This window comes from Mercenaria mercenaria, chromosome 2 (assembly GCF_021730395.1).
Source record: "Mercenaria mercenaria strain notata chromosome 2, MADL_Memer_1, whole genome shotgun sequence".
Lineage (NCBI taxonomy): Eukaryota > Metazoa > Mollusca > Bivalvia > Venerida > Veneridae > Mercenaria > Mercenaria mercenaria.
Genome location: NC_069362.1, coordinates 49254455 through 49267779, shown reverse-complemented (window position 1 = coordinate 49267779; position 13325 = coordinate 49254455). Strand labels below are relative to the sequence as shown.

General features: G+C 34.2%; 1 protein-coding gene across 1 annotated transcript in view; it reads left to right on the top strand.

Moving 5' to 3' along the window:
- The window catches only part of LOC123562164 (protocadherin Fat 4-like), a 48082-nt gene extending 38258 nt beyond the window's left edge, over positions 1 to 9824 (top strand). Inside the window, exons 30-37 of the mRNA XM_053525759.1 lie at positions 137 to 225; positions 3074 to 3160; positions 3415 to 3483; positions 4664 to 4730; positions 6187 to 6355; positions 7182 to 7245; positions 7758 to 7823; positions 8220 to 9824. Coding sequence (XP_053381734.1) covers positions 137 to 225; positions 3074 to 3160; positions 3415 to 3483; positions 4664 to 4730; positions 6187 to 6355; positions 7182 to 7245; positions 7758 to 7823; positions 8220 to 8505 — 897 coding nt within the window. The 3' untranslated portion in view covers positions 8506 to 9824. The remainder of the gene's footprint in view (positions 1 to 136; positions 226 to 3073; positions 3161 to 3414; positions 3484 to 4663; positions 4731 to 6186; positions 6356 to 7181; positions 7246 to 7757; positions 7824 to 8219) is intronic.
- The last annotated feature ends 3501 nt before the right edge of the window (positions 9825 to 13325 follow it).

The window sequence follows — 13325 nt, the reverse complement described above, 5'->3', positions numbered from 1 at the left end:
TTTGCATTTGAACGAAATGCAATTTAACATTATATATTTCATAGTTGAATTTGCTTACATTCTAATTAATAAGTCAAAAATTATTGATGTTACATAGTGAGATTTTGGACATTATGACATTTGAATATAATTTCAGATATTCCTAATAGGTGACTCACAGATTCTTATCATGACAGTACTGGGAAATAAGGAAGTGATAGCAGAGACCAAAAATGACATTTTGAAGTATGTTGAATTCATAATCATTGAATTCACTGTATTGCTATCTATTTTCAGCTTAAGATTTTTCAAGATTGATATTGTTGATCTACTTTTCTACTGTACGTAACAGAGATGGATTTCATGTCTGGACACATGCTTGGAGATACTAATGAAGCATGCATCCCTTTAAATATTTTGAATACAACAAAGTTTGCAAATATTCAAGCTTATAACATTGAATGAATATAATGCTATTAAGTGGTAACAAGAAATATCTTTAAAAATGATGGTCGGCGAATTGTAATAAGGAAAGAAGTTTATGAATTTTTCATCTAACATTCATCTTTCATCTAACATTTTTCAAATTGCAAAACTAAACACCGCACTGGTTCTCTTTTAATTTTTCGCAAAGGTTTCGTTGGGTTGCAATTTTGTTTCGTTTATCCTTAGACGAATAATTACAGCAGTAGTTTGATAAAGATTCATGAAGCGGTTCATGAGAAGAGGTCATTAAACGTGTTTATATTTTTAGCTAAATTGGTCCCTATCCCCATTTGTAACAACATAGCTGGAGACCTTACGATATTGTTACACATCGACTTTGATAAAAATCCATTACATTTTAGTGGTTAATGCGAAGAAAGGCATATCTACTTTTAGCTATAGTGGTCCCTAATAGGGCCCAACTTCCTATATAAATAAATTTGGAAGAGGACCTTATAATGATGCTCCAGACCAAGTATGACAAAGATCCACCAAGCTGTTCATGAGACGCTGTATAAAGGCATTTCTGGTTTTAGCTCTAGCAGCTCCTAAAAGGGGTTAAATGTCCCAGCTGAACAAAGTTGGCTGTGGGCCTAATAAAGATGCTACAAATCAAGTTTGATTAGAAAACATGAGAAAAAATCAATTAATGGATTTTTTTATAAATTATTTTTATTTATTTCTAAAATAGGCCAACTGATCCCGCTTTAACAAATGCATTTTCGCTATTCATGAATCTTTGGACAATGACGTCACACCTATAAAAAAGTGAAGGTCAAGCAAAACATACAACTGTAATTATTTCAATATTTCTGTTTCATAAGCAAAGTTTGACCGTAGTCATATCACATAGATAAACTGTATGCAGCGTACCTTCATTTCAGTGTAATGAGATTCAGTCATTATATAGCATATATATATAACAAAACAGATTTCAACTGAGTTCAATATTTGCATACCATACTAAAGAAAAATATTCATATATAATAAATCAGTTAAATAATTTATAACAAATATATCAAAGCAAACAAGTACTCATTTTAATATGCAATCTGAATAAGTCACAAAAGCAAGAAACCTTTTCATATGCAGACGACAATTGTAACAAGGAAAATCTTTTAAAAAGCACTTCTGTACATAAAAGACTCTTATCACACCCTTATTCATGTGATACGCAGACCGTATTCAGCTCTTTCTTTAATTTGATATATGTTGGTATTTGAACAGGTTTTTATCATATTTATTAAACTTACTTATCATTCTGAGATATATCAATATTCTTGCTAAATATACTGAGCCAAAGTTAGCTTTAAAACTGTGAATAGCGTCGTTTAGGATAAACGCTTTGTCTACATTTCACTCAGCTTAGCACAATCAACAGACGGCGTCGCCGAAAAAACCTTATTCAAAGGCAATAAATCACGTCTCATTTTACAACATATTTTACCGCGTATCAAACAGAGGAGGCAGTTCTGCTTTAACAATCAGTCTATTATAGTATGCGAATACTATGATCAAGTCATCGATTCACTTATCTTTACAAAGAATGAAATTTATCAAAATTCATGAGACGAGCCCCTTTTAACACTTGATGATATTTCTGTTTCCAATAACATTGTAAGTGCGAGCGTATGTATGTGTGTGAGCGTGTGTGTTTTTTTTCGACAGGTTTTCAGTCATATAAACGACGGTGTCTATCAGTAGCAGTGAGCACAATGCACAACTTTAAAGTGCTTCCTCACTGGAATATCACACCGTAGACATGGGATATGATACCCCACCATATCACATTATACAATCTGACTAAATACATCAACAATTAACACTATGCACATTGGATCTGAAGACGTGCTATTGAAAGCCTCGTTCTGACGACCTTTCCGCTAGCCAATCAGAGCTTTACTAACAACATTTTGTATGTGAAATTATAAGTTTAAAAAAGTCTATATTTAGCCTGAGTTTTTCATACTTACAATTCTTACGACGACCACATCGCGATTACGCCCTCGTGTTTGGAGAGAAATCATATGTCATGGTACGGACTTGGTCACGTAAGGTGTCAGACAGCCGGTTAGTTCTGTCGATAGAGCACTCGCCCTGTAAGCGAGAGGCCTCGAGTTTGAGCCTCTGACTGACTGCACATTTTTCTCACCCTTAGACATTTGACGTTATTTTGATGGTTCAGCCAAATGCTTGTTGAAACAAGCCGTCTGATCGGTTCAGATTAAATAAAAATAGATTTGCGAAAATAAAAATAGCAATATTGTAAAATATACAGAAGACGAATGTGGATGGATCATTCTAAGATCTTCGTTTAGAATACCAAGTACTTTAGTAAGATTGTCACATTATACAGAAACCGGGCTGGCCAGTCCTAGTTATATCCTGGCTGAGCGCAAAGCGAGAAAGCTCCTAGTACCATCTTAACGTCTTTGGTATGACGCGGCCAACGACCTTCAGCACTCGAAGCAGACGGTCTTTCACTAGGCTTCCGAGGCGGTGTAAAAACAAACAAAAACAGAACAAAATCAAACTAAAAAAGAACAGCATGTTCACACATGTTATATACACTTCAAGTCTATAACTACATTTCTTTTCCAACACTCAGGATATACAGTAAAGTCACTGGTTATGAGTTTGTTTACGACTGGCTTGAGGACCATAAAACACCGGACGGAAAAGTTGAAACCTTCAAGTTTGTTTTACTCATTTTATTCCTTTGTTAATCACGTTTATTCAGTAATTGAATTGTATGTAAAACCTTTTACAAATGAACAAAACACAACATGTAATGTTTGCAAGAATCTCGTTTTTTTTGAAAATACAGGGAAAGTTGTTTTAAATGATCATATGCATACACGTCGTCGATAATTTGACACAAATTGTATGTATTTATTTCGGGACGGAAATGATCGATAAATTGACACAAGTTTCATATGTTTATTTCAGGACAGATCTTTACTTTCATGTGGTTGACACGAAAACTGATCGTGTACTTTCTGTAAGCGAAGCTCTTAGGTAAGAAAATGAATTTCCAGGCAAATCTGTCAAGATTCCTCATATGCCATAAGGTGTATCATAGGGAATTGGCTTGAGAATGTTGTAAATACACATTGGGCTTACTTCGCAAGTTAGCCAAGATAAATAATATGATATTAATTTACTTAGATATTACCTAAAATTGAATTTTATTGAGAATTTGTCAAATAAAACACCATATGATTTTTAATATATAAAAGAATGTATCTGAATTGCTGCATACTATTAGTTACACTGCTTGTTGGCGACAGGATGCGGGATATACGCTGTCGAGGAAATCCATATCGCTCTCGCCTGATATGGATTTTCGAGACAGCGTATATCCCGTATTCTGTCACCAAAAACAGTGTAACGATTTTATCTTGCCGACTACCTTTTACATACTCGCTGTACTGATTGACACATTTTTTATATTGATAAAGCTACTTACAGTGCAGGGCGTACAGTGCAGACTGGAATCCTGAAATCTTCTCTGGTTTTCATGCTTTGATTATAGTTGATTAACACTAGCCATAAAATGCAAAATGAACTGTATTTTGACAGAATTACAACACACAGAAGCTCATTTTTACAGGTTTTGAGCTGGTTTTGAAAAACTTTTACGTTCCATCCTTTCGAAAAATCATCAGATTACACGATGTCAGAAATATCTTAAAACTTTTCCTGTTAATTCCTTTATCTTGCAGGTAGATTAAATGATCCTACAACAAACTGCTGTCTTACAAATGTGTTAATGCCATTGCTTTTCGATGATTTTACTAAAACAACATTTCAACCTGTCAATCGCGGCCGTGTCATACAGAGTTACTGTTCTTCTATATAATTTCCACTAACTTCATGAACCTAAACTAGATAGGAAAAATGAGAGCGGCAAGAAAACACTAAACAATTTTTTATCTCGGAAATGATATCTATAGCTTGGGCTTATAATCCGACTTGTTTTAATTACCCTAGCGATGCGGCAGCCATTTTGTTTTTAATCAGAATTCATATCTGTAATGTACTAGCAGGATATGGTATATACCCTGTCTCCACGTGAAGTCTGTTGACCAATAGAAATGCAAGAATCTTGTAAGATGCGAGATAAATGGTATTACTTGAAATACTGATAATATATGAAATCGTATTAATGATTTATTTTTATTCTTATTTTTTACAGAATTGTCGATAATAATTATGAAGCGTTACTACAAGCCATGCAGGAATTCAGTGTCTTACAAGTAGTTGTAAGTATTTTCAGACGTGTAAACGAAGCAGAAATGCAAGTTTTCTTAATATAAACCGCCATATAATATTTTGTATCATTTTGTTTTTAAAGAATGTCTTTTCTTCTATTTTACATATGCGTTCTATTTTACATATAAGTTTTATTTTCATTTGTTCTGAAATATGGTTTAATAAAGAGTGTGCCTTATTTACAGTCAAACTTTTAAACTTTTAAATCCACCTGTTGTGTTTTCACAAGTCAGTTCCTCATTTTTTCCATAACTTATTTATAATCGTCAATTATGTATACGTTGTCTGTATCACATTATTTACATATACAGACATACACTGCACTGAGGGGACGTCTTTCTTAAAAAGTGGATATTTCAATCGGATACATGGCTTTCTTATGCTTCCCGAAGGGGGATAGGGGCATATCGTAGCCACCTTGTCCGTCCGTCCTTCGAACTTCTTGTCCAGAGCATAACTCGAAACGTATTGAAGATACTCAGTTGTAACTTCACACAATGATAGAGCTCATTGAGAGGAAGTGCAGTGATAGGAAATTTTAAATGAAAGTAGTCTTGGTTTTGAATTGTCTCCTTTTATTTGTAAAAAGCTTGTCCAAAACTATGAAAGGGATTTACTTGATACTTTATATATCGATAGACGTCAGCTAGAGGATGCGCAGAGATTACGAACCATAACTCAAACTGACCCTATTTTGGATTTATCTACCTTTAATTGAGAAAAGCTTTTCCAGAGCTTTTTAAACAATATGATGGATTAACTTAATTCTTTACATATTCATAGAAATCAGTGAGAAGGAGTGCAATGCCAAAGAACAATAACTCTAGCTTTACTTATTTTTGAATTATCTCCCTTTAAGAATGAAAGCTTTTCCGGTGTATTACTTGAAAATAATTGCAATGATTGATTCGGTACTTAAAACATTTATAGAAGTTAGTGAGAGGAAGTGCATTAGCAAAGAACCATAACTCTTGCTGGCCTCATTCGTAATTATCTCCTTTTATATCAGAACGTTTGTCCAGAGCTACTCGCCTAAATTGAATATTTCACATCAGTATCAAAAATTGACTCCTCAGAAACTCAACTTCCGACATTTATCAATAAATCAAATAATGTTTTGACAGATTTCATTATAAACAGTCAAGAGATAATAGTCTATATGACCCAGTTTTTGAATCGCAACCCCCATCCCTCTTTCTGGAGAGCATCCATCGGTGTTACCAATTGCCTTGTTTAGTGTTATATGCATTTTGATTTTTATCATCGCAATAACATTATGACTGTGACAAATAATGGCAGTATTCTTTTAATGTATGTGTATTTATACAGTATTTATACAGTCGACGTGGCAGAATCTCCAGTGTAATTTATCTCCGCAAAGACTTTCTAAATACTTGCGGCAGTCACTGTAGCTCTTGCACTTACAGACAATATTTATTTTTACAGTCAAGCGTGAAGGAAGCTCCGGAGGAAGATAGCTCTATTAAGACTGTATACATTCTGGCTGCAGTGATAGCAGTTCTTGCTCTTACTGTAGCTATTGTCGTTTATGTTTCACTCACAACTAGGAATACCTACAAACGAAAATTGAAGGCAGCTATGGTTAAACCACAAGGTAATGTTATTACCGTAAAACACGAAGTATGCAAAATAACAAGTTAAAGCATAGCAAAAGTTCCTTCTAGGGCACATCTATATAAATATGTAATGATCATCTTGTAAAAGTTTGGTTGCAGTGTCTGTTATGTCAAGTAAGTATTTACGCTAGTTATTATTTAACATAAATTGTTAAACCCAACAACAAATTAAATCTGTTACCACTTTCAGTTGAGTAAATACGGCAATAAGACATTGACCCGGTCAATCCATTACGATTCGATGCGTGAATTTGTTGCGCATAATTAGATGGTCGCAATGGGGTTGTTTTCACATATTAACCATGCATTTGAAGGTAACAATAATATTTAGTTGTTTACATGTAAATTTGCTGATATATGTCTATCTCTTTGTACATATGTTATGTTCTTCAAGAATGGAGGAAATAAAAGAATCAATCAACTATCCTGGGGTTTAGTAATATGTAATCCACGGACGCGTTCAGTCAGAGAGTCGCTTCAATTAGGAAAGAATAGTTTTAACGTCAGAGGTTATTTCTAACGTCACGGAGTTTGACTGGCCAGCTTGTAATGACAACAGCTTTCGATATCAGTAGCTCAGTCAAGTGTGACTTACCGAATTAAAATGTTCCTTCTCAAGAGAAGGAACAATAAAATCATGGCGGAAAGTACAGATATTTGAACAAAATGTGTGCGTTCCATGTCACTTCAAATAAGTTAAAACTGCCATCTTTATATATTATTGTAAATGAAATATTCACAGAATCGGTTGTTAAGGTAGTCAACTTTTTATAGATTGTCATTCCGTGCCATTTTTGTTTTCAGATATTCATGACGTATCTGAAAAGAACAAAACTGTAGTTCCGGGAAGCAACATGTATTCTAGGCAGTAAGTCAGTCTAAATCATACTTTTGTTGTTACACTTGCTAGTTTGCTAGTTTGCTAATTTATCCTCAGAAAATATGTTAGGCTGTGTGAAACACTTAAATGCTGTATACAAACTGTTAAACTAGTTTGTGATTGTTTCGTTTTCGTTATTAGTACTGTCTTTTTATTTTGAAGTTAGTCTTACATTGTTGTTCTCTACAAACTTGTTGAAACTTTCAATGAGGGACGGTTCCAGATATATGTGAATTCAAATGAATATTGAAAGCATTAAGAAACAAAATGCAATCTGCTTTGTGTATCTTTATCATATTCCTGTAAACAATACGATTATCATGACTGTACTCTCAAAAAAGGTAGAAAAGAAATTCCACCTTGATATTCATACAGAGTTGTAACCGTGTTTTAGTTTTACTCACAGTATTATAGTCATTCTCAAACTCTCCTTAAACAGTTTTACATTTAAACTTACATGTCGCTAATTATATGATTGTTTTTAAACTCATATTTTATAGGGCAAACCCATTGTTACACGCCGAAATTCCAGAGAAAATAGAATATGATAATCTGAGCATGGGAAGGTAATAAATTTTGACAATTGATTTCTCATATAAAGAACATCATAGCTGGTAGTGATGATCTGGTTGAGGTTATAGACTTCATTTTGAGAAATAAACAAAATGCAGTTTTCTTTATACAATAATTCTGCAGCTAGAAAGCGTTACTTACCTTATCAAAACAACTGCCATTATTTGTTTGTGTTATAATAAGGTACCACCGTCTGCAGCTAAAATACGTAAATAAATGACGTGATCCATTTAATTACGTTTACTAGTATTCTGCAAGCTCTGCAAAGTTTCAGGTGAATACATTCATATTAATTCAGACTACAACATATTCAGTAGTTTGAGATTGGGTTGCTTTTCAAATGATAGGTTCGATCAGCTCTGACATTTTCTCTTTTAAATACGTTTCAGTCACAACTCTCTGGACTCTAATAGTGTAGGAGACCTAAGGCAGGAAGGTGACTATGACCAAATGGAAGAGAAAGAAGTGAGAATGGATATGTTTACAGAGGATACAGACTACTCTACCATACCTGAAGATCCTCTTGAAGCTGCGCTAAAGCATTATGACATGCAGAACATGCAAAACAAGCAAGATAGTCACAGTACAGATGCCATTGTTTCTCCACATGACATAGATTCTCTGCAGTTTGAGAACAAGGCTTATGTTGGAGAGTTTGAGAGCACAGAAATATGAACAATCAAAAAAATTAATGACTTCGTTTGTATAGTGTTTATGTTTTAGTCATTGTCTTTCTGATTTTGTTTTTACATTGTTGGCATTTTTGTTGTATCTATTTTCTCCTTGATATTTTGATATTTTACTAGAGTGACAATGTTTATTGTTGTGCCTCAATTTGATACATTCATGCTATCTTTTTTTACCTTCAAATTCCACCTCCAAATCCCGTATCAGGTTAATGTTTAGAATTATGTAACTGTACGAGAAGCATTCCCGAATGGGAAGGTCAGTGTTTTCTTGCATACCAGACGGGTCTTTCTGATGTCTTTATCGTCGCTAGAAAAGTCTTTGTAGTACAACTTGTGCTGTAAATGACGCATAACGAACCGCATTTATGTAGTGAATTTGTGAAGTATATCAAACCGGACAAAATTCAAATACCCTGATAATTCCTCTTTGTTCCTTACATTGTCTTTCTCGAGTCATAAATCGTTGTTATTTGAAAAAAAAAATACGTTACTTTAAAATGAAACGGGAATCTGAAATGTCATGATTTCCCGCACACTGCTTAAATACGCTTCTGTAAGAAAATCATATAATAAACTTAAGAGTGTCAGTAGATTGATTTTATTTTTACTATTATTCAGTGAATAAACTTAGTACTTAGTAGTGTATAAAAAAGTTGGATTGAAATATTCGGCTGGCGGATAACTATCAACGCCCTAACTCGGCAGAGCCTCGTTACCGCATAAACGCTTACTCAGATTTTCCTGTCTGTACCATTATATTTAGTTCATAAAAATATGACAAAAAAGCTGTATGGTATAGGATTTAAAATCGTCTTATTATGTCGCTAGACTTCACTAAGTATATATTACAGAGAGAAAGTAGCTTAAATGTTCAGTGCCTGACAAGCCATTATAAAATGGTGAAAAATTAATTAGATAGTGCTTCAAATTACCAGAAAAAATTTATTCAAATACATTTATTTTCTTTTTCCAAAGTTTTGTATTTATCGATAGTTTCAAAATCTGTGATTGCAAATAACGAGAACTCTTGCATCGGGTAGGTATTTACATGGAACATACCCTGTATTTGTGACGCATCTATTTTTATCAAGAAATAGGTAATCTTATTTTTGATTCTCACTGTCAAAAATGTTTCTGTGAGCTTATTTGCTAAAAAATAAAACGTTGATGATAATGTGATATGTACTTGTTCTTCTACACTGATTATATTAGCTACAAAAACATTTATTTTCATATATTTCTTGTCTTTAGGGAGGTTGCAAAGTCAATACTCGTACGTATAATAAATGCTTGCATATATAAAAATAGTATTGGTTTTAATTTACTGATGAATGTTACAGAGTCACTCACTGAACGTAAGGTTATGGTATTACAGTCAAGTTTCACAGACATTTTGGTCAAACCCTTGTACTTCCTTACGTTCTTGTCATCTGTGAGGCAATATCTTTAGCAATTAGTTAACACAAACTGCGCACAGCACATTTGACGATTATGGAACGTGTTTAGTTTCAGTTTCAACCTGTGCTTCGAATCAGTGCTTCAAAATAGGCAAGTGACAGTGACACTTGAAACAATAACTTATCAGTGTAACGGTGCTATACCGACGGCATGTCAAAGAACCAGACTGTCCATTCGCAAAGAGCCAGGCGTAGTAAACGGGGCAGGCCTGTATCTAAAAGTTTTTTTCTCCCTCCCCCTCCCCCTCTGTCTCTCTCATGGGCTTTATCTCACTATGTTTCTCAGGTCAGATCGCTCTCTGTCTGTACTAGTAGAGGATGGATTTTGCGCCATCAGTGGCTTACTTTGCGCTATGTAAAGCGACTTTGAACGGTCTATAATGAAGAGAGGGTATATAATGCTTGTATAGTATATATATAATGCAGTCAAGTTATTTAATAAGCACCTACCTATCAATCCCTGGTACCAGTGGATAGGTCTGTAATCATTCCATCAAATAACATTTGTTCTGATGACTGACATTTGGATTTTACCGATAAATTTTTCACATTCGTAAATCAATTACTTCTTTCGTTGAAAACTTCTGTACTTACGGTTGCCAGCTGTATATATGCCATAGGCGGAACCGGATAATTACTACATGAGGACTGTTTTCTATGAAAACGATCAGTTTTGGTCCCTGGTAAATGTGCGATGAAGAGTAGGCATCCAGCCTAGTGTCAGTTTCATATTTGCTAGTCTCTTGCATTTGAAAAGCTTACTGATATTGTAATAAAACGTGTTCTACGACCAACCCCTATAGTTAGTTCGTGCTAAAATGTTAACAGTTAGAAGGGGCAGAGGATGGAGGTGATCCTGACCACGAGTGTCTGTGATCAAATTTCGATTGTGAACGACTCCCCAATTCATGTGAGTAACCTGGCAAACCCTCTTGATTTGTGACACCAAAAACGCTTTTAAAAAGGTAAACAATGTAATTATACATGTCGACGAAACAGGTCAAACTTTGTATCGGTGATTTTATTTCAACGAACCGTCAGTTAAGTTTGTCATAAGCTTTCTTAACCCAGTTATCATTGAAAGCAATGACTTATATGACAAAGTGAGCCAAATATAATCGATGTCTTGTAGAGTTATCACAATATAAACACTAACTTCAAACAAAACATCCGAGTTTCGATAACATTGAAGTCGCCACAAAAAATCTTTTTATAGGAAACGTACGAAAACAGCATCATTTGAAGACGTAAGTGTCTGAAAATAACACTTCTTCGGATAAAATATTTGAGCCGCGCCTTGAGAAAACCAACATAGTGGCTTTGCGACAGGCATGGATCCAGACGAGCCTGCGCATCCGCGCAGTCTGGTCAGGATCCAAGCTGTTCGCTAACAGTTTCTCTAATTGCAACAGACTTTGAAAGCGAACAGCATGGATCCTGACCAGACTGCGCGGATGCGCAGGCTCGTCTGGATCCATGCTGGTCGCAAAGCCACTATGTTGGTTTTCTCATGGCGCGGCTCATCTCATTAATAATCGGTATATCACATGTTTGCTCGCACAATAGCATTAAATCTCGGTTTCTATCACGAACTAACTAATTTTAGCTTTTTCTGTGTTAGACAAGTATAACTTTATACTACATAACCCTTAATTCTAATACACACAATTATTAATTTAGCTGTATTATGGAGTGTACGGACGTACTATGTACCATTTCAAGATATTGTTTTGCCACCACGTGGCCAAAAACGACGGTCGATATGTTACGGTAAGCGCTAACTTACAAAGAATACCATGGCGATATACCATATAAATGTATTTATTCTAGGTTTAAAGTAATCTAGATTTTGCTGTATTGAAAAGTTATTGAAGTGTTGGTTGCACGATTATTTCGTGCAAATTTCAGTTGGTATATAGCCGAGTTGACTAGTCAGTTAAGTCATTCGAAGTTGTCTGCATTGCTTAACACAACACACACTACTTACATGTATACAAATTGGACCCCATCCCGCCCACCCATTGGAAGCTTTTTTGAATTTCAATAAGATATTGAAGTCTTGAAAAGATATAAAAGTTATAACAAATAATAATGATAATAATGAAAATAATAAATTGGTCGATATACATGTTGTGCATTTTGTACAAGGTTGGAGTGGAATTTATTTCAATGTTTAAAACGAAATTATACAATAGCCATGCATAAAGGGAGGCAATCAGAATTAGAAAATTCTAGTTTAAATTGAATTTATATATTAGCTAATCATCAAACTCCTGACAAATTTTCAAATATTGGAGAAAACAATTATCAAAAGAAAGAAATTAGGAACTAAAAATAAATTATGTTTATGTTCATAAAAGTGTGACAGCCACGCCATAAACAAATGTAATACGAGTTTTAACATTATTTCGAATATTAACAGTACATAGCACTGCATGGAAGTTTCCCTCATGTATTTTGATGTGTTTGGTTAACTTGCTCGGCTTAATTGTAAGAGCTGATTTAAGTATAATCGGTACAATTTTCAACATGATGTTGATAATAATACAGTTTATATTTTACAGATTATTTCAAGAGTTTAGTTCTTCTGGATACATTGTCGCCTAGATTTAACAGGATGGATATGTGTTTTATATTGATGCATATAGAGAACTGTTCTACAATGGACTGACTGTTTAAAGATCCTTTAAAACAGAAAGTTACCTTTTCTTGTAAGATGGAAAGATAGAGACAGTATTTTACCAAAAGTTCAAATTTAAATCAATTTTGTCATAGTCTCATTAAGATATAAATACATTGTAAGAATTCAAATGAATTTATATGTACTCGTATATTATAAGTTTAATGAAATGATATGTTCGGAAGACATACATTGGATGAATGTACAGGCTAGCAATTGAACTTCTATGGACTACATTATCTTCACTGAGGATAATATTTTTCGGCAATAAATTGTGGGGGTTGTCAGGCCGCCAGAAGATGATAGCTGGTCTTGAGACTTGGTATCTTTCTACTTCCCCCTCCCACGACGGAGTTAGGGCTGAGTAGCCGCCTCGCAGCACACTGACTGGGAAAGTATATTCATATATGTAAGTTTTCCGTGTAAGAATTAAAGGAAATTGATGTTTTATATGATTGAAGTTCAAATGAACAGGATATAATTATAAAGAAGGTTTTTGCAGTTTTTTGTATATATTATGTATATAAATATGTGCAGTTTTCGCTCAGTTAAAAACAAACTAGTGTTAAAGTTCATGCATGATGTGTTGTGTTAAAGCTAGAAATGTGTTAACAATGTGGATAAATGACAATGTAGACAACAAATCCTAAAATGCATTTATGTATTTGT